This window comes from Heloderma suspectum, chromosome 17 (assembly GCF_057233095.1).
Source record: "Heloderma suspectum isolate Gila_16-S chromosome 17, 16-S_ref, whole genome shotgun sequence".
NCBI classification, from domain to species: Eukaryota; Metazoa; Chordata; class Lepidosauria; order Squamata; family Helodermatidae; genus Heloderma; species Heloderma suspectum.
The window spans coordinates 604829-626039 of record NC_139474.1 but is presented as its reverse complement, the minus strand read 5'-3'; the positions used below and the strand labels follow the sequence as shown (position 1 = coordinate 626039).

The 21211-nt window shown below is 50.8% G+C and overlaps 1 protein-coding gene across 6 annotated transcripts in view; it reads left to right on the top strand.

Moving 5' to 3' along the window:
* Positions 1 to 21211, top strand: part of PC (pyruvate carboxylase) — a 229481-nt gene that overhangs the window by 45451 nt on the left and 162819 nt on the right. For all 6 annotated transcript variants that reach the window (XR_014786242.1, XM_084823721.1, XM_084823722.1 and 3 more), the window contains 6 exons: positions 6777 to 6912; positions 7416 to 7600; positions 14243 to 14408; positions 16659 to 16804; positions 18379 to 18496; positions 19754 to 19905. Coding sequence is in view for 5 of the 6 variants with exons in the window: in XM_084823721.1 (XP_084679847.1) it covers positions 6777 to 6912; positions 7416 to 7600; positions 14243 to 14408; positions 16659 to 16804; positions 18379 to 18496; positions 19754 to 19905 (903 nt within the window). In the remaining variant the exon portion in view is untranslated. The remainder of the gene's footprint in view (positions 1 to 6776; positions 6913 to 7415; positions 7601 to 14242; positions 14409 to 16658; positions 16805 to 18378; positions 18497 to 19753; positions 19906 to 21211) is intronic.

The window sequence follows — 21211 nt, the reverse complement described above, 5'->3', positions numbered from 1 at the left end:
TCAAGCATTTTTTCAAGATAGAATAATTACGCTGGTTTTCCATGTGGTTTGTTTGTTTGTTTGTTTATTATATTTCTGTATCACCCAATAGCTCAGAGGCTTGGTGTAGGCAACTGCCCGGGCAGAGCAGCACCATAACCGTTGCTCATCGGCCCTGTTCTTGCAGCCTAACCCAGCAGAACACATTCAGCTGGCGGGGAGGAGAAACTCAGAGAGATGCAGTGTGTTTTTGAGACATCACTTTCTGAGCAGGAGTGGCCAACCTGAGCAGGGGAACTTATAATTTTGCCAGCAATACCTGGTAGCATGGCATCTCTCCCCACTCCCCGCCCTGCCCCCAAGTCTGGTAAATATTTTTGCTCACCGCCTTTCAAGGAGATTATGATAATGATGGCGCCATTTATGTCCCTCCTTTCTTCCAAGGAGGTTACGGTAGCACAAGTCATTCCTGCCCTTTTACCTTCACATCCACCTGGTGAGGTGGGTTATCCTGAGGGAGAGTGGCTGGCCAAAGGAGCAATGAAATTGCCTGTACGTTTTCTTGTGTATTTCACGCTTCTTCTGGAAAGAGCTTGCCGCCTGCCTGCCTTCCATTGCAGAAGTGCCCTCTTCCTTTGTGCCCTCAGTCAGCAATCTCAGTGCCCTCCACGCTCTCTGTACATGTGAAGCTCTGTTACAACATTTATTGTACTGCTAGCCCATCTGTCAGGGGACTGGAGTATTCCTGCCCCTGGACTAGTGACTAGAAAGTGCAGCTGCCCCAAAGATCAAGAAGTTAGCGATCCCGACCATTAAATGCTCAGAGTCCCTTTTCCTTATCACTGAACTACAAAAGCCCGTTAAACGAAGACTCTGTTGAATGAAGAATGAAGGAAGGAATATGGAACAAAGGAGTGACTGCTGGCAGCTGCTGTCCAGGATGGTGTGTGTCTTGAGTTTTTCCTGCCTACCAGCTGAATGTGCCATGCTGGGCTGCAGGTACAGGGACAATGAGAAGCTACACTGCCTGATCGGCTGCCCACACCAAGCCCCTGAGCTGGTTGAGCTTTTTATCTACTACCTGGAAAATCTGCTTAATTATTCCATACAGAAAAAAAACAGGACACATGTAAGGCCTACGCTCCCTTTTAAGAAATTAAAACTCACCTGCCTAGACATGCTCCAACCCTAGCCCCAAGCCTCCAACTCCTGTGTTCTTTATTACCCTCTGGAATTGAGTTCCTCAGGACTAGTGTCTTGATGAAATGAGCTACATCCAGCAGACTGATGCGTTAGTGTTGCCTGCCATGAACCTTTGGGGGACCTGCTGTGGGGCATCTCCCCTTAGAGGAATGGAATGGGCAGACCCCTCTAATATTTCCAGTCACTGGGGGGCAGATCTCACTAACCAGGGCATACCAAGTCAGTTTGAAGCCCGAGATGAATAGGCTGAGGGACAGAGTGATGTGCCTGCCCCTTCCCACCTGCTGTGGGGCAGCCCCTCGCAGGGGAATGGAGAAGACAGACCCCTCCCTTAAGGGGCTAAAGGGGTGCAGCTGCCTGGGGCCATGCTTAGAGGTGCGAGCAGGCAGGGCTTCCCCCAAGGCAGGGCAGACACAGCGTGTCCAACCCAGACAGCTGCAGGCATTTGCTTGCAGCCATTGCTGTATCGACGCAAAGCCAGGTCTCCGCCAGCAATCGATACACCACTCCTGGTCTAGGGATCAAGAGCCATGGCTCCCTGCCACCACGCCCAGCTCTTTCCCCTTCCGTAAGCCGAGTTGCTGCTGCCACTCTCTCCTTGCTGTTTCCCTGCCAAGGACTTTGGGGAGGGGAGAGACGACTGCCGACATGTGCATGCTAATTCTGGGTCTTGAGTGCTGGAGATGCTATTGATTTGGGGGGTATAAAAACAAATCTACTGTTAAACTGCTGATGTCTTTACCTGTCCCTGTTTAGCTTCTATAGCTCAGTGCAGTAACAGACAAAAACTCTCAGGCTGTTCTGGGAAGAGAAAGAGAGAGACCTTTACAAAGTTATTAGAATTTTAAAGAAAAGCAGAAAGGTGGTGGTGGGGGATCCTTACGTATCATTCAGAAAACATGCTCCTTTAAGGTTTTGCCAGCTGTGAGTGATAAAACACCCCCCTTTTGAGTAGCATGGATTGTGAATACATCTTTTTTGCGGGGGGTCCCTCCAAATGTCTGTCTGTCTCTCTTTGGGGGATGGGAAGTGAGATGCTGCTGTGCAACATGGGTGGTTGTGCAAGATCACCTGACAGAGACAACCTCCATTTAAACCAGGGGCAGATATTGAGAAACGGCCCTCGAAGCTGCTTTCTCCAGCCTTTGGCCTAATTTTTAAGTTAAGGTAAACAAACACCAAGATTTCAGTTGTGAGGGAAAGAAGCAACGGGCCTCTGCTTGCCCTTTGCCAAAACATCGCAGCAACGCTGTAAACGGCGTGTCTGGGAAGGCAGCGTCTAACCTGCTTGGTGGCGGTGGCGGCAAGGTGAGTGCCTGAGTGTTGGTGGCCTGTTGCATACGTTCCCTTCTTCTAATTCTTACATCAACCTGGTCAGCGAGGTCAGTATTCTTGAGCATACATTGCAAATGCGAGGAGCACTGGAGCAGAGAAAGCGGCTTGCCTAGTGGTTAGAGCTGAGCTGTAGCCAGCTGTTGGGTGTGATTCAGGAGCCAGGGTTGGAGCAGAGGGCCGTGTGGAAGGCAAGAATGAGAAAACAAGTCAGGAGAAACTCTCTTTGCCCCTCCCCACCGGGCAGGACCGCGGCCTGCCCAAGAGGCTCCAGAGGCCTTCCTGGGGAGCTGAGCCGGTGTGTGGACCCCCCCCCCCATACCTGTGGCACTCAGCACGTGAGTCAGCTGTGTACAGGGGGCTTCCCAGGTTCATGGCGGGGGTGAGGTTCAAACTGGGGCGTTCGTGCTCGTAGCTCTGTCTCTTTGCCACTGGGCAGGTGTTTCAGGAAGTTCCTTGGCTTCCTGTGCCGGTCAATAAATCTCATCTATTTATTTATTAGGCTTTATCCTGCCTCTCCTGCATGGCGCTCAAGGCAGCATACATAGTTCTCCCGTTTATCCTCACAATCTGCAGCCTCCTGCGCTCAAGGCATGTGCTCTACCCATGAGAGCTTAGGAACCTAGCTGTTGCACACCTGCCCCAGGGTGTAGGGCAGGCCCAGCCCGACTTCCCTGCGTTTGCCCTTGCTGTCCTTAGGGCTTGACGGGAAGACGTGGCTTGGTGCTCCCGTTTCCCTTCACTCTAGAGCAGGGGTGCAAGACATGGTCTCGCCAAGCCCTCCCTGCCTCTGCAGCCAGGGTGGTGCGGCCGGGGGTCTCCCTTGCTTGTGCTAGTGAGGGAGCTCCTTGCCTGGTCCCCAATCCTTCCGCAGAGAGCGGAGACAAGGGAAGGGGTCCCCTTGCTAGTGCTAGCGCAGCCCTCGGGGATGACAGGGGCTGTGTGTCCCTGCTGTGGAGGACTGCATTGAGCTGGGATGATGCGGCCTGCAGGGCTCGATGGGCCCAGCTTCCCATTGGACACCTGGCCCCTGTGATCCTGCGTGTGAGGGTCTGCAGCCAGTGAGCAGGGCTCCTTCCCAGAGAGGAAAGGCCTTCCTCATCCATCCCCCTTTGCGCTAGGAGAGGATATCCTTGCAGCGCTGGTTTCTCATCTTCCTGCTCCGCTGTCTCCCTTCTCTCTCTCCCTAGCAAGTTCCCAGAGAGCAAGCAAACAGGGCAAGTGAACAGGGAGAGCAAACAGGAGTTCGGCAGGAGAAGTCAAGGGGGAGGCCCCTAACAGTTTTTTAAAATTTCTTGTAACGTGCACTTCCATACCAGTGGGACTCTGTTGTTAACCTCCAGTGAATAGAGGACACAGCACAGACTATCCCAGTACAATCAAAAAGCTAGAAACAAAAAGAGAATAGAGACTATGAAGGAAAAGACTTTCCAGTGGTGGTGACCTGCAAGGTGCGTGCACTGTTTCTTTTCTTGCCTGAGATCAACATGCCCTACATGTGCAACAAGCGCAAGCTGATCTTGCTGTTGGAAGAAAAAGTAGGAGGACTGGAGTGGCGAGTGTCTACCCTCCAAGGAATAAGAGAAGATGAAGAGTTCTTGGACAGAACGGTGGAACTACTGCACCAGAATGAAGTACAGAAGCCAGAAGAGCAACAGCAAGCTGAGGCAGAAGAGGAAAATGCTGAGGCGAGGAAACATGAAGTAGAGGGTACTCCTTGGAAAAGGGGGACAGGCAGGAGCAGAAGAACCAGGAGCCCCTCGGCACCAGTGGAAGCGGTGGAACTACGGAACCGTTTCCAGTACTACAGGATGGGACTGGAGGACAGCCTGCGGAGGAAGAAGGTCAGTCAAGCAGAGGCAATGAGACCAAGGCATACAACGAGAAGAAGAGTAGTAGTGGGAGACTCCTTGTCGTGCGGGATCGAGACCCAAGTATGTCGCGAAGACCCATGGTCTCACCAGGTATGCTGTCTCCCTGGAGGACGGATTCGGGACGTGAGTGAAGGGTTGCCTGCACTCATAAGGCCCACTGACAGGTATCCCTTTTTTCTCATCCATGTGGGAACAAATGATACCGCCAAGTGGAGCTACGAAGAAATCATGTCAGACATTGAAGCTTCAGGAAGGAAACTCAAGAACTTTGGGGCCCAGATAGTTTTCTCATCCATCCTTCCAGTAGTTAGAAGAGGGATAGAAAGGGAAAGAAAAATACTCCGGGTGAATGACTGGCTACGAAGGTGGTGCCAACGCGAGGGATTTGGATTCTGGGACCACGGGCTATACTTCCTGGAAGATGGGCTGTTGGCAAGGGATGGGTTGCACCTCACAAAGGCTGGGAAGAATGTGTTTGGCTACAGCATGAAGAACTTCACCAGGAGGGCTTTAAACTGAATCCTACAGGGGAGGGACACATAAAGTTGGGGGTAACAATGGACTAAGGCTCATGCACCACAGTGGAGAGAACAGCTCTAATAGCACCCAGTAATAGTCTTCAAAAACATGTAGGAAGAAAGTCAGACTATAAAGCACATCGTCTTCGATGTCTATATATTAATGCCCAGAGTATGGGAAATAAACAAAACACCCTTGGATGAGGAGGTGCAGGGAATGCTTATCAAATTTGCAGATGATACAAAATTGGGCAGGCTAGCTAATACCCTGGAAGACAGGAACAAAATTCAAAGTGATCATGATAGACTGGAGCGCTGGGCAGAAAACAACAGAATGACATTTAACAGGATAAATGCCAAGTTCTGCACCTAGGAAAAAGAAACCAAATGCACAGTTACAAGATGGGGGATACGTGGCTCAACAATACTACAAGCGAGAAGGATCTTGGAATTGTTGTAGATCACAAGCTGAGTATGAGCCAACAATGTGATGCGGCTGTAAAACAGGCAAAGGCTATTTTGGGCTGTATTAACAACTTCCAAATCCCGGGAAGTACTAGTTCCCCCCTGCTCAGCACTGGCTAGGCCTCTTCTGGAGTACTGTGTCCAGTTCTGGGCACCACACGTGAAGAAGGATGCAGACAAACTGGAGAGGGTTCAGAGGAGGGCAATGAAGATGATCAGGGGACTGGAAACAAAGCCCAATGAAGAGAGAATGAAGGAACTGGGCATGCTTAGCCTTGAGAAGAGGAGACTGGGGGGAGACAGGATAGCACTGTTCAAGTACTTGAAAGGCTGTCACAGAGAAGAAGGCCAGGACCTCTTCTCGGTCGTCCCAGAGTGCAGGACACGAAACAATGGGCTCAAGTTACAGGAAGCCAGATTCCAGCTGAACATCAGGAAAAGCTTCCTGACTGTTAGAGCCATACGACAATGGAACCCATTCTCTAGGGAGGTGGTAGACTCTCCCACACTGGAGGCATTCAAGATGAGGCTGGACAGCCACCTGTCAGGGATACTCTGACTTGGATTCCTGCCTTGAGCAGGGGGTTGGACTCGATGGTCTTGTAGGCCCCTTCTAAACCTACTATTCTATGATTCTATGATCTGCTTAGCAGGAATTCAGCAAAAACCTTGGAGATGAGAAATGTTCTAACTGGCTGCTAGAAGCAGCACAGGTGACAGGTCTCCTCAGGGCACTCCAGGCCTCTCCTGGTGACTTGTGCGAGCATGGAGGCCTCCATGGGAGGATCTCCTCTGGACTTTGGACGTGATAAAAGTTTAGGCAATGATCCATTTCCTCCTTTGAGCTGTGGAGGAAAGGACAGCAGAATGCTCACACGACTTAAACCCTCTCTTGACGCCACTCTATGTCACAGCCCCTGTTCAGGCCCTCCAGGCTGTTTGTCTCTTCAAAGGTGATTTATAGTACAATGAACAGCACTTGAGTGTATTGGTGCATTATAAAGTTTTTTTTTTTTTAATAAATCTTTGTTTAATGTCATCTGGAGAACTTCTGCATTATTTAACTCACCTGGAAGGAATAACAAAAGTTTTTTTTTTTAAAAAAAATCTGCCACTAAGGAGCTAAAACAACAAAACATCAGGGAAGAGCTGATGAGGGAAGGCTTGGCGGGTGCTTAGGTGTGTGAGACGGTCAGCCTGGTCCTCATTTCAGCCTGGGTGTGGCTGTGGTTAATGCCATGAGCTCTTTCTGTTAACCATGCGTGTGTGTGTGCGTATAACATTTGTGGTTCATGGTTTTATCTTAAGGGTCAGTATCCTGCCCTCCATAGTCATGTGGTGGCAGATTATTGTGACTGGCCAGGGACTGCAGGGTGAGGTTGCTGATTTTTCTCTTTGTCCACAGATGCTTCAGCTGTGTTTTGCCAAGGGCAGGGTGGCCCTCCTGGCCCTCAAGCGGCTCTCCATCTGCCCGGCTGCCTCCCAGAGCACCCAACGTGTGGAATACAAGCCCATCAAGAAGGTGATGGTAGCAAACAGAGGTGAGGTGGAGATGGGGTGGGAGTTTGGGTGGAGAGTCTTTGCACCAGAACTCCTGGGGCTAAGCCACTCGCGGTTCCCCTTCCAAAATCCAGAAGAGACCAGAGAGGTGCCATCAAATTTCCCTAGAAGTCTCCAACTGGAAACATTGGCCTTCTATCATTTCAGACAGGTCGAAGGTCTGGCATGCTCACTCAGTAATGAGAGAGGTGTGCTTTGCACATGCTCAGAGGCATATGACACGATGAGCCACGGTGGCTGAAATAAATGTCACTGCAGACCGTGGCTTATCAGGGTGGCTTATTTTGGCCTAATGAGCCACTGTGGTTGGGGAAAACCACACGCAGATGGCACGCTTTTTCCGGAAAGTAAACCATTGTGGCGTATCATGTCATGTGGTCGCAGTCGTTAGTTGACCAAATGGCATTTTTTAGTCCGTTCGTCTCCTTGACTCAGCGACGCAGCCCTTGAATTTCCCTGCGCTCCTTGTGCTTGTGCGTTCCAGGGGAGATCGCCATCCGGGTGTTCCGAGCTTGCACCGAATTGGGCATCCGGACGGTGGCCGTGTACTCTGAGCAGGACACAGGGCAGATGCACCGGCAGAAAGCAGACGAGGCGTACCTCATCGGCCGGGGGCTCCCCCCTGTCCAGGCGTACCTGCACATTCCGGACATCATCAAAGTAGCCCAGGTGAGGAGATGTGGTTGGCTGCTGGCTCTTGTGCCTCCTTTGCCCAGAGCAGAGAGATTTTATCCAGGCCGGTAGTGTCTCTGTGTTTTCAGTGTTGGGAAGCACCGATCCAAACTCCCACCCACAGAGAGCTGAACCTGGTGGCTTTCAAAGCTGGACGGATAGCAAGCGTCAGGGCCGCGGTGAGGGCGGGCGTGGCTGAGCAGCTGCCGAGGGCCCGTGCTGCAGCAGGGGTCCACTGACGGAAGCCCCCTGGGCTCGCTCCTCCTCCTCTGCACCATCACACCCGGCCAGTTCCCTTGCCTCTCCCTCCGGCCCAGCAGCGGTGGGGGGAGGAGGAGGTGCAGGAGCCGTTGGTGATGCAGGCGGCGGGAAGGCAGGCTCCCTGCGGGAGGAGGGCCCCCGAGGGTGTCTTGCCCAGGGGCCCCAACACCTGGAGCTGGCACTGACAAGCTCATGCAGAATGCTTCTGAGTCTTTAGAGCAGCTCCGATTTACTGTCTAAAGTAATCCGTAACATAGGCCTGTAAGGTGGGCCAGTGCTGTCAGCTTTATAGGGGGCACTGAGGCTTAGAGAGAGTGTGGCTTGCCTGAGGCCCCTTAGCGAGTGCCTCTCGGAGGCAAGATTTCTCTTTGGGCTTTGTGGCTCTTGACGGCTGTGCCACGTCCACTCTTTATTTTGCACCCGTCAAAATGTCCATCCTTATGATGCTCCAGTCTAACGTTAGCTGCCAGCCCCCCTGTCCCCGGTGGTCTTTTCAGGGGCTGTGGGGAAGGCAGGCATCAGGACCACTCTTTCCCCTCGGGCAATTTTGAGAGTAACAGAATCAGCCATATCAACTGCCATTACAGCGACTGTGTTTGCAAGTTTTTAAGTTGATATTGTGTATATCCACAGGCAACAAAACATCTCCTACTATATTTTGAATTGAATTGTATTGAAAAAAGCACTTAAATATTGTAGGCAGTGTCTGAAACAATCAAAATACACAAGTAACAGAATTGTCTTTTTTGGACATGCGTTTCTGCACTTAGTGCAGTCATATGCAAATGCACCCCAGTGCACAATCTTGGGCAGGTGACTGTTTTTTCTTGTAAACCATTTATTTATTGCATTTATATCCCGCCTTTTTTCCTCTTGCAAGGAACCCAAGGTGGCTTACATTATCCTCCTCCTTCTCCTCTCTGCTTTATCCTCACAACAACCCTGTGAGGTGGGCTGGGCTGAGAGTCTGTGACTGGCCCAAAGTCACCCAGTGAGCTTCCATGGCCGAGTGGGGACTAGAACCCGGATCTCCCGGATCTCAATCCCAACCCTCTCACCACTACACCACGCTGGCACTACACCACAACTACATGGTGTTCAAGGTTTTGTGCCCGTTATTTTTGAAAAATCAATCAATCCAGGTCATGGAGTCATCTGGTATGGTAACAGAGTCATTTCGAAATGTAGCTTGCTGGCCGTTCTGGTCTTTTCGGTGCCAGGAGAAGACCTTTTTATTTTCCCAGGCTTTTAGCCCTTCAGTTTTAAAAATTGTGCTAGTGAGCTTTTAGATCTTTGCACTGCTGCTGGATTTAATCTTGGTTGCTGCTTTGGTTTTATTCTGTTTTAAAGTTAAGGTTTTATATTATGTTTTACTAAGTTATTGTATTTTACAGGTTTTAAGCTTTGTCTCAGCTGCCCAGAGAGCTTCGGCTAGTGGGTGGTATAGACATGTAATAAATAAATAAAATAGCTATCAACCTAATTCACAGGTATTTTTACAAGCAGGCCTCCTGTAGCTGAATGCAGAATACTGGCTGTGATCTCATGACTGATGGCCAAATATGGGAGAGAGACCATTTTCTTCTCCTTGGCTGTGCATGGAAGAAGCTCAGGCTCAAGCCAACAAGAAACTGATTCCATTACAGAGATTGCTGTGATGCCTTTGCTATGAAAAATGATTCCATTACCGTATTTTGTGGGGAGATTTTATTATTATTGTGGCAAGTTATGTCATGAGAACTGTCTTTGCTTGCAAGGGCTGGGTTTGCACATCATTTTATAAGCCATGAAGCTATTCACAGTAGCTTATAAGCTACTGCATTCCCCACACAATCAGACACATAAGCTACTGCGCGTAGCTTATTTTCCCCTGCCTCACCCCTTTTCCCTCTGCAGTCCTCCCGCTCGACCGAGATGGTATCCCAGTTTCCTTGTGTGGGAAACCAAATACTGGCATCCCCTGTGCTGTTGCTCCGATGGGCCTGTCGCGCGCGGGGGGCGTCGTCTTCTGTCTCCTGTCTCCTGTGTCTGCCCGATCCCCACCGTTATCGGTGCGTTGCCGGTTAGCCATTTTCCTGCTCCCCTGCTGCCCCGCCCAGCCAGCAGTGCCCTGATCCTCAAGGCGTTCCTTCCTGCTCCCTCCTCCCACTGCCGCCGCCCGCTCCCCAGCTGGTTTTCAGCGCTGTTCCCTGACCCCTCCCGTTTGCCTCAAAAGGGGAGTGGGGCTCTAACTCCTTGACAGTTTGCTGGAACAAGGCAAAATGTTATGTGTGGGATCTCCCCATGGGGAGCCTCTGAAAGCTGTATCGGAGAACTGCGTGACTTTCCTTTTTCACAGAAAAGTGACCCAAACCCAACCGCTCGTTATTCTTTCATCCCTTGGCTTCCCTGACCCCCCTTCATCTTCCCTTCCCAGAGCACAGTCTGTTGCTGGGCAGATCTCAGAAACAGAGGCCTGCCGGCTGGAGCAGAGCAGCAGCAACAGTTTTGACCGCTTTTGCCAAGCAACGCTGCAGGCCATCTTCACACCACTCTTTAAGCCGCTGGGGAGCGCCAGACTACACGATAAGCCATGATGGTTTGAACAAACCTCAGTGCAGACCATGGCTTACCAGGATGGCTTATTTTGGCTTAACAAGCCACCGTAGTTGGGGAAAATGGCTCACAGCCGGCACAGTAAACCACAGTGGTTTATAAGCTACTGTGAGTAGCTCATAAACCACCACGGCTTAGTGACATTTTCTTTGCACTGGTTACTTTTAACTTCAGGCATATTTTATGGTAATGGAATCACTATTAACTATAGATGGTGTTCATGGTGCTCACTCCTTAAAAAAAACCCATACTAGCTGGAGGAAATAAAGTCCTCAGTGCCCTCTTTAAGAGGCATCATGCACATTCATTTTAACTTATTTCTCTTTACTATTCATATTTTAATACATTGGTTCGTTGTCCATGGATTGAATTGAATTGTTGTAAAAGAGCTTCGGCTATGGGGCAGTGTAGAAATGACATTGATGATGATGCTCTTTTCCTGGAGCGCATTCTGACTCATCTGTCCTTTGGAACAGCCCCCTTTCCTTGGACTGGTAGGCAGGGCGAGTGTATCACTGGATCTGTCCCTGTCCCTCAGAACTGCCCTTCCTATGGGCAGGAAAACAAGGTCCTACGTGAGCTCCATGCTCATCCTGTCTCACTAGCTTGGAAGTAGTATTTTTTCTCCTCAGCTTCTCCCCTACCTCCCCCTGACGCAGAATAGTCAGGGCCAGGCCCTGCGCAGGGGTGGGGATGGAGAAGCAGAAGATGCGCCAGTCACAGCCCCGCCCCCCCGGTTGGGGCTGGTGGAGCTCCGTTGCTGCTCGGCATTTGGTGTGTTTTTGCCTTTCCTTCCCCCACTCCCCCCGCCAACACCAGTTAGGAACAACCTGGAAAGCGAAACCCCCGTCCCTGCCCAGAGCAGGCGCGGAGTGGGAAGCAAGGCCCTTGGCTCTGGGGAGAAGACGGAGCAGGAGTCCCAGAAGGTGTGCCAGAAGGGGCCGCCATTTTGAAGAGCGACCTGGTCTGTGCAATCCAGCAGGAAGGCCCGAAGGTGTTCAGCAACAGCATGGAGAGGATATGAGGCCATTCTTCCCCTTCTTCTTCCCAAAAGCTGGACCTCAGCTGGGACAGGTCGCGCCCCGAAGTCCTGCAGTGGCCCCAGTTATGAAGGACGGGCAAGGAGATAGCCACAACGTCCTCAGCTCTCTCTTGCCCCCCAGGAGCCCCATAAGGGGGAAGAGGAGCAAGGTGCAGCCACTCCCGTGGCATCCTGTGAGGAAGGTTTGAAGGAGCTGGGCGTGTTTAGCCTTGAGAAGAGAAGACTGAGGGGGACATGATGGCACTTTCCAAGTCCCTGAAGGGCTGGCAAACACTAGGACACGAGTTGGTGCCAAAAACAAGGGGAAATAAAGATAAATAGAAACAAAGTGGCATCCGGAGCTGCTATGGAGTGCCAGAAGGGTTAAAATCAGCTTGCAAACAAGTTAATTTTGGCCCTTTTGCCGCTCCATGGCAGCTCCAAACACCATTTTGCTTGGCAAAAAAATTTGGAGGGTACTGGGGGACTGAAGGGCCTGGATGCAACCTGTAGGCCTCATGTTGCCCACTCCTCACCTACATGGAAGGCCGAGTGGGACAACCCAGTGAGAAACAGGCCTGTCAGTCATATGCCCAACAAGTTTTACTTGGTTATTGTAGTAGCTTTAAATGATCATCGTTATCACATAAACAAAGATTTCAAGTGTTTAGTGTGCTTCATACCTTCCTTCCTTCCTTCCTTCCTTCCTTCCTTCCTTCCTTCCTTCCAGGCAGAAGTACATGGGAGGAATCGGCAGTTGTTTCCTTTACACACATACATAGACCTGGTTAGAGTAGGACAGCCTTCCCCAACCTGGTGCTTCCGGATGTGTCAACTCCCAGCATCCCCACCCAGAAGTTGTAGTCCAACATATCTGGAGAGCACCAGGTTGGGGAAGGCTCCAGTGGGGATGGGGGACTGCGAGGTTGTAATCCTTACAACAACCCTGTCAGGTAGGTCTATGTTATTATTCCCACGGTAAGGCCGAGAGCAGCTGGCCTAAGGAGGCAAGTTCATGGCAGGGGGAAATGCAAGGGGGGCGGTGTGTCTCCCGATCTGCAGCTCAGTCTCTTCAACAGTACTGTGCTACACTAGCTCTCCCATCAATTTGTAGTTGACTGATCATCAGACTTTCAGTGTTTTAATGGATTAATTATTTGATTGTGCTTAAATATTCATAAAACCAAACCCTCCATGCTTTTGGAGAAATTGAAGGAAATGTAAGAGAACTTCCAGTATGATGCAAAAGCTCTTAGGCAGACAGGCCATCTTCTAAGTTATGGTCTCTTCTGCTTTGCTACCATAAAACACTGGAACCAAAGTTGCCTTTAAACCGTCTAATGAAAGGGGCGTGAACTCACCATGGATTTTAGTCAGTCAAAGCTCCAGCTGATGATGTATTTCTTACGAGTGTCTTCAGCACTTCTCCCAAAGAGCTGAGTGATATATGTAGGGCATTATCCTCATAACCCTGCAAGATCAGATAGGCTAAGAAATAGGGACTCACCCAAGGTTATCTCCTTGGTCCAAATACAATCCTGTGTCTAGTACACTACACTGGATGAAGCGGATAATGGAAATTACAGCCACGATTTCTGCAGAGCCTTTTCTGGTTTCTGACACCTGGAACTGCCACATTTGGAAGCCTGCACCCGGAATGTTTTTCCAGTGTGGTTCATACCAGCTGATGCCTGTGTATGTGTGTGTGGCAGGGTGGGTGGGTTGTAAATTTTATATTTATATTACAAATAAATATTTGTTTATTTTATTTATTTATTTATTTCTATACCGCCCAATAGCCGAAGCTCTCTGGGTGGTTCACAAAAATTAAAACCAAACAGCACACAATAAAACAATTTAAAACATATAGAACATTAAAACCACAATATAACAATACAACCACAATAAAACCTAGCAGCAGTGCAGGAGTTTGAAATACAGATTTAAAACTGCAAAGCTAAAAATTTAGAAAGCTAAAATGCCTGGGAAAATAAAAAGGTCTTCACCTGGCGCCGAAAGGAATACAATGTAGGCGCCAGGCGAACCTCACTAGGGAGCTCATTCCAGAGCCGGGGTGCCACAACAGAAAAAGCCCTCCTCCTAGTAGCCACCCGCCTCACTTCCTTTGGCAGGGGCTCACGGAGAAGGGCCGCTGATGATGATCTTAAGGTCTGGGCAGGCACATATGGGAGGAGGCAATCCTTCAGGTAACCTAATATAAAACATGGCTGTGTATGACGGCCTTCCAACTAATTTCATTTCATTTGGGTTTACTGTTAGCCACCTTGAGTGCCATTCTTTGGGAGGAAGGCAGGATATAAATAAGTGTTTTTAGTTTAATAATGTGGGGATTAATGCTGTTGTCTGATATGGTTCTCTTGTTCTGGTTAAGTTGTTTTTAGATGTTTGGTTTATCTGTTTTTTAAACTGTTTTTGGTACATTGTTGCTCTGTATTTAGGATCTTTACTTTGTGAAGTGCTTTGAGTCCAGTTAAGTAGGAAGGGAAAGCAGGAAAACAGCTTTTAACATTGATTTATCAATTAGTGTTTATTTATTAGCAATATTTGTATATTGCTTCTCATCTGAAACAAACAGAAGTAAAACAGGTGTAATTCACAATGTTGGAAACTTCATAGTGACTTTGCCAATGTGAAAAAGATTCTGGAAATGGAATTTATGTTGCTGAAGTGCAGAGAATTGAATTTCGTTGTCCACATTTCTATCTTTGTGTCCCCCTAATTGCATCGTCTGGTTTCTCTAGGAGAATGAAGTGGATGCTGTGCACCCTGGCTATGGCTTTCTCTCAGAGCGCTCTGACTTTGCCCAAGCCTGCATCGAGGCCGGAGTGCGCTTCATCGGACCCTCCCCGGAAGTGGTGCGCAAGATGGGGGACAAGGTGGAGGCCCGCGCTATCGCCATCTCCACAGGTGAGGGTGGCATTGCTGCGAAGCAGGATCAAAACGGAGAAGAGCCACCTGGATCAGCAACAGCCCCCTGGCAGCCTGTATGCTGGATCTGACCCCTGTCTAACCGCTGGACAGCACAGTACTGAGCTAGATGGGCCAGTGGCCTGACTCAAGGAACCATGGACCTGGACCGGGCCTGGGAGGTCATCTGCAAAGCAGGGTGCTGCTGCAGCATAAGAACAAAATTCAAAGGGATCTTGATAGACTGGAGTGCAGGGCAGAAAATAACAGAATGAAATTTAATAGGGATAAATGCCAAGTTCTGCACCTAGGAAAAAGAAACCAAATTCACAGTTCCAAGATGGGGGATATGTGACTCAACAACACTACAAGCGAGAAGGATCTTGGAATGGTTGTAGATCACAAGCTGAATATGAGCCAACAGCGTGATGTGGCTGCAAAAAAGGCAAACACTCTTTTGGGCAGCATTAATGGAAGTACAGCTTCCAAATCACATGAAGTACTAGTTGCCCTCTACTCAGCACTGGTTAGGCCTCATCTGGAGCACTGTCTCCAGTTCTGGGCACCACACTTTAAGAAGGATGCAGACAAATTGGAGGGGGTTCAGAGGAGGACAACAAAGATGCTCAGGGGACTGGAAACAAAGCCCTATGATGAGAGACGGAAGGAACTGGGCATGTTTAGCCTTCAGAAGAGGGTTGATAGGATAGCGCTCTTCAAGGACTTGAAAGGTTGTCACAGAGAGAAAGGCCTGGATCTCATAGAGTCACAGAATCATAGAATCATAAAATAGTAGGGTTGGGCCTACAAGGCCATCGAGTCAAACCCCCTGCTCAATGCAGGAATCCAAGTCAGAGCATCCCTGACAGATGGCTGCCCAGCCTCGTCTTGAATGCATCCAGTGTGGGACAGCCCCCCCCCTCCCTAGGTAATTGGTTCCATTGTCGTATTGCTCTAACAGTCAGGAAGTTTTTCCTGATGTTCAGCTGGAATCTGGCTTCCTGAAACTTGAGCCCATTATTCCATGTCCTGCACTCCGGGATGATCGAGAAGAGATCCTGGCCTTCCTCTCTGTGACAACCTTTCATCTTGATCATCCCGGAGTGCAGGACACGGAATAATGGGCTCATTATTGTTGGAATATTGTTTGTTCCACTTTTGGAATATTGTTTGTTCCACTTTTCCTGGGGCAAACACAGTTTCCCTTTTTGGGAGAAGACTGAGGTAAAATAGGAACTGAGTAATTTTGCCTTCTCTGAGACCACTGTCAATGCTTCACCATCTTCCCTAAGATGTTAACCTCCCCTTCCTTGTTCTTTTTGCTGTGAACATAGACAAAGAAGCCCTTTTTTTTGCTGTTAGCATCCTTCACAAGCTCATTCTGGACCCTCGCCTTCCTGACCTCATCCTTTCTGGTTGGGGTGTACTTCTGCCTGGACATACATATGTCCTTCCTTCCACCTCCTTTACATGCCCTTTTTGAGTCTCAGCTCATCAGAGAGCTCCCTGTGCAGCCGCACAAGGTTCTTTAGATACCTCCCACATTTTTTCTTGTCATAATAGCTTGCGATTGTGCCTTTGGTATTTTGCTTTTAGAATCTCCCATCCTTCTTGAACTCTTTTCTCCTTTAGAATTTCTGGCCATGGGATCCTACCCAACTTTTCTCTGAGCATTTTGAAATCTGCGTTCCCAAAGTCCAGGAGATATATCTGATTATGCTCAGCTTTCACATCCGTTGCTATTATGAATTCAAAGATGACATGGCCACTTTCCCCCAAGGTTCCTGCCTAGGGGTGGGCAAATGTGCAGTGTTTGAGTTCATTGACATTCTCCGAATTCTTCCTCAAAGTTCGTTTCACCTCATTTGTGAGAGGATGGGAGTCCAGCTGCAGTGCCCTGAGGCCTTGATGCAGTCTGGACCAGCTCACGGGCACCTCTACTGTGAACTTACTCGGATTGTGTATCTGTGCAGAAGGGGCTTGGCCAAAGGTGGGTGGCAGCAGTGGAAGTGGGGATGTCCATAAAACTGCCCACGGAAAGCTTTGCCTGTTTCCAGGCTTCTGGCCCTGACACACCAGCTGACGCCTGTGACTGTGTGGGCTGGAGTGGCAGCACTGGCGAGCTGTGGCATCAGGAGGTCCCTGGGCTTGAAGATGCAAGACAGAGGATGGGGCAAAGAGTAGGCTGGTGCCCTAGAGGGAGAATGCTGTGGGGTGCAGAGTGTCAGGGTGTCCCTCTCTGCTCTCCAGGAGTGCCTGTGGTTCCTGGGACGGATGCCCCCATTTCCTCTCTCAGTGAGGCTCAGGAGTTCTCCAACACCTACGGGTTCCCCATCATCTTCAAAGCGGCCTACGGAGGAGGAGGGCGGGGCATGAGGGTCGTGCGCAGCTACGAGGTAAGATCGGGGCTCTTCCCTTGGCTGTGCTGGCCACCTGCTCCTGGGCGGGTGAGGCTGGGTGGGAGGGGGCTGCCATTCCCTCTGCTGTCTTCTCATGTCTTACCTGCGGTTTCTCATCTGGTCCTTGGTGGAGGGAATGAGCAGGATACGTGCAGGACTTAATGAGTCTGAAGGCTTTAAAGTGCATGGTATAAACTGAGATGACTCTCTAGGTGCGTCCAGTCAAGATGCCGCCAGTGCCTTGTGGAGGGCAGTGGTGGTGGAGGGGATCCCCACCTCGCTAAGGCCTAGGATGCTGGAGTGCTGGGAGGGGGCATGGCAAGGCCTGGGTCCATGGGACCTCTCCCCGAATCTGCTCCCCAGAGCCCTGAGTGTCCATTAATGCCAATGGGATATGGCTTCCTTACCTTAATTGCCGTGCAGGAGGTAATTTTCAAGGGGGATTGCAGCAGGGGAGGAAACGGGTTAACCCCCCCCACACACATGCTGGAACACCCAACCCCTTCCCCCATGGCGATTTGCACTAATGGAAGCTGTTCTTCTAACCTTAATTGCATGGGGTGGGGGCAATTTTTCTCCAAGAGGGAAAGAGAGAGAAGTGGAAAGGTTGCAAATTAATTGCAGTTGTGGAGGAACTACTGATTTGTGGTGAATTGGGGCAGGTTGGAATTAGTTGAAGAATTTATTTTATTTGAGGTGATTTGGATGAGAAATTAATGGGCTGGCTTTGCCTTCTGTGAAATTTAAATAAATCCCAGTATTTATTTCTAAATGTGCATGTGGGTGTGTGTGTGGGTCTGTCTGTCTGTCTGTCTGTGTGTCTATCTATCTCAGCGTATGCAACTTTTGTGCGGGAATGTGTCCTATGGGCCAGGGCCTCGAGTTTTTTAACTGCTTCGCAATGTCCCTGCTGGGAGGCAAAGCTAAAGGGCAGGAGGGAGTCGAGGGGCAAACCATGGAGGAAGCCTCAGCCTGGCTGTGGAGGCAGCGGGAGTCCCTGCCCTCAGGGTGCCTGAGTCTGGTCAAGGGAGGCAGGCAGAAGGTCCAGGCTTCTGTCTTTCCCGTTGCCGTATTGCTATGCTGTCCTTCATCCAGAAAGACTCCAGGCAAGGCAACTGTTCCATCAGTTGAAAGCAGGTAAGAGGTGATGGGAAAAGGCCCGTCACTTCTGCCTGAAGCCCTGGAGAAGCTGCTGCTGCTGGTCAGACTAGGCCTTACTGGGCCAGATGGACCGAGGGTCTGAACTGGTCTAAAGCAGCTTCCTATGTTCCTGCTTTATCAGAACAGTGGTGGCCCAAACTGCATGCCCAGCTAGGAGCTGAGAGGAAACCCTGCTTGCACATATGCCGGACGGGGAGGAGGGGGCATCAGGCCATAAGTGGAGCTCGCCAAAGAAGAAGGGAGGAACTGAGGAAGGAGGATCTCTGGAATGTTCAGAGCTTGGGGAAGCAACCTGGAGATGAGAGGGCACGTGACAAGAGACCCTTCCTCCCTCCCTCCCTCCCTCCCTTCTAAGGGATCCACTGCACACTTTAACTTGAGCGACTGCTGTTATCATGTCCTCCCTGCAGGAGCTGGAGGAAAACTACACCCGCGCATATTCTGAGGCACTTGCTGCATTTGGGAATGGGGCACTCTTTGTGGAGAAGTTCGTTGAGAAGCCGAGACACATTGAAGTCCAGATTTTGGGTATGGGGTGAAAGAGGTGTGTGTGTGTGTGTGTGTTTTACTCATGTGGACTGCCAGGAACGAGGGTCAGTTCCCTTGTTTGGTAAGCCAAGATAGAATTCTGCTTGTGACAAAGGGATTGCTGAGACAATTTTGCGGCAAAAACCAATAGCAATTTTACACATCACTGCTTAATTCACTGTATGTATTTCCATTTGTAATCCTTCCTATTCCCAGGATTCAAGGCAGAAATACACATCTTAAAAGTGCAGTAAAATCGGGAGTGTGTGTGTGTGTGTGTGTGTGAGATAACTCACATGGCTAAAACAATGAGGTATAAAAATTAGGGATGGCACCTGATTAAACACGTAGTTTTAATAAACTAATTGATTCATATGAATAAAAAATGGCTTTGAAGAAAAAAAGGGACACTTTATGTTTAGGTGGTGCATGTTTCTGTTACAGCAGGTGTGACAAATTACACAAGAGGCATTCTGCTCCTTTGATAAAGCAGGGGGTGGGTGCCTCTTCTAAGAGAAGAGCTCCGGAGCTGGATCAGACCAAAGGTCTCTCTTGTCCAGTGTTCTCTTCCCACAGTGGCCAACCAGCTACGCCAGTAGGAAGCCAACAGGAGTGTAATAGGACCCTCCTGCCCATGTTCCCCAGCAACGGGTGTACAGAGGCATACTGCCTCTGGGACTGGAGGTGATCTGTAGCCATTAGGACCAATAGCCACTGGTAGCCTTCTCCTCCATGAATGTGTCTAATCCCCTTTTTCAAGTCATCCGAGTTGGTTGCCCTCATGGCATCTTGTGGAAGCGAATTCCGCAGTTTAACTATAGTTTGAAGAAGCCCTTCCTTTTATGTGTCCCGAATCTCCCACCCATCAGCTCCATGAGTTGACTCCTCTGGGTTCTAGTATGCGTAATGTGTCTGCACCATACATCATTTTGCACACTCTGCCCTGTCTCCCCTAGTTGTGTTTTCTCTCAGTGAAACAGCCCCAGGCGTTGCAGCCTTTCCTCACAAGGGAGCTGCTCCAGGCCCTCGATCGTTTGGGTTGCCCAGGATGGCGCTTGCCAGCTACAGTTTTTAGAAGCACTCCTATTAAAAATAACGGGCCTTGAAAGAATAGCTCCCCCGATGGATCCAAGGTGGCTGGCTAGTCTTCTCAAGAGGGTTTTTATGTGACTAATCCAATGGGTGACTTGGCAGCGTGGGAAGCAGGAATGCCGCCCTCATTCCAGCACTTGCAAGCTGTTCTTTGCCTCTTGCCAGGTGACAAGTATGGGAATGTGGTGCACCTGTACGAGAGAGACTGCTCCATCCAGAGGCGGCACCAGAAGGTGGTGGAGATTGCGCCTGCTGCCCACCTGGACTCCCAGCTGCGCTCCAAACTCACCCACGATGCCGTCAAGCTGGCCAAACAGGTGAGTGGCCGTGCCGGTGTGTTGGCGAGGAGCCCGGGCTCCGTTCCCAGATGGTCTCTTCTGCAGAAGAGGAGGGACCTGCTTACTTGGTAGGCGGCTGGTCCAGGACGTGATCCCTGGCAGCATCTCCAGTCACGGAGCATCCCCAGCAGTGGGGCTGGCCAGAACTGGTCCAAGGCCCCAGAAAGCTGTTGTTCCCTGTCGGAGCAGGCGAGGCCTCAGAGCAACACAGGTGCCTCTTGGTCAGGGGGCGGGGAGGCTTGGGCTCAGGTCCAGGTCTCGCTCCCCCCAGCCCTGGGCTGCCACCCGTGGCTTTGTGAACAAGGGTGAGGTGTTTTCTGGGCCCTGTGCCGCCTCTGGGCCACGTAGTTGCATTGCTGTCCTACCGGTGTGCTGCTGCCCAGCTCCTCTGGGGAGGGATGGCGGAGCTGCCTGGCTAGCAGTGGGCTCTGCTGCGACCCAGCACCATCCGGATTAATTGCTCTGCCTGCAGCTGGAAGAGGGTGCTGCTCCCAGAAAGATCCATGGGGGAGGCGGTGGCGGCAGCGGCGGCCGGCACTCTTGTTTCCTGGGTCTCTCTGGGCTTGGGAGGAGTGAAGCCATGGAGGGCGGGGCTGGCTGGGAGGAGGCCGGGGCCAGAGTGAGGCTGAGGAATGGGTGGGTTTCGACAGAGGCAGTTTATTGGCAGAGACGAGGGAATGTGACATGGTGATGGTCGTCCCAGTGTGGCCAGTCAGCCCACAAGCAGAGCCCAGACATCTCGCCTCGCTCCCGCCCCGCTGTTTGAGGCCAGAGTGGAGTGCTCAGAGGCACATGTGGGCCCCGCCTCGCTGTCGTGGCCCAACACCAGGAAGACCCTCGCAGCTCCGTCAGGGCACGTCCACACATTGTGAGGCGTACCCGCGCAGCCATAAAGACCAGCAACTCCTGGAGAGGCTGGGCTCCCTGGCTGTGGAGTCGCAGATGTCACAGATGCCTGTGAGGGAGATTTAAGACCTCCCCCGCCCCGCCCTTGAGCGGAGCACAGGGCTGCCTGTGATGGCCCTGGAGGGGCTGTTTCCCGCAAGGCTGAGTGCTGGCGCGCCACACAGGCCCTGACTAGGAAGCTGCCAGCACAGTGAGTCAAGGCCAGTAGCTTGTGCTGGCGTAAAACTACAAATGCCTCCCCCCACTCGGAACTCTGCTTGGAGCTGAAGATGCATCTGCACAGCAGCAGCCCCCCCGCCCCCCGCGTCTGCGCTGTGCATTTCCCTGAACTCTCTGTGCCCCCTCCCTTCAACCTGGGAACAGACGGTGGGACAGCTGA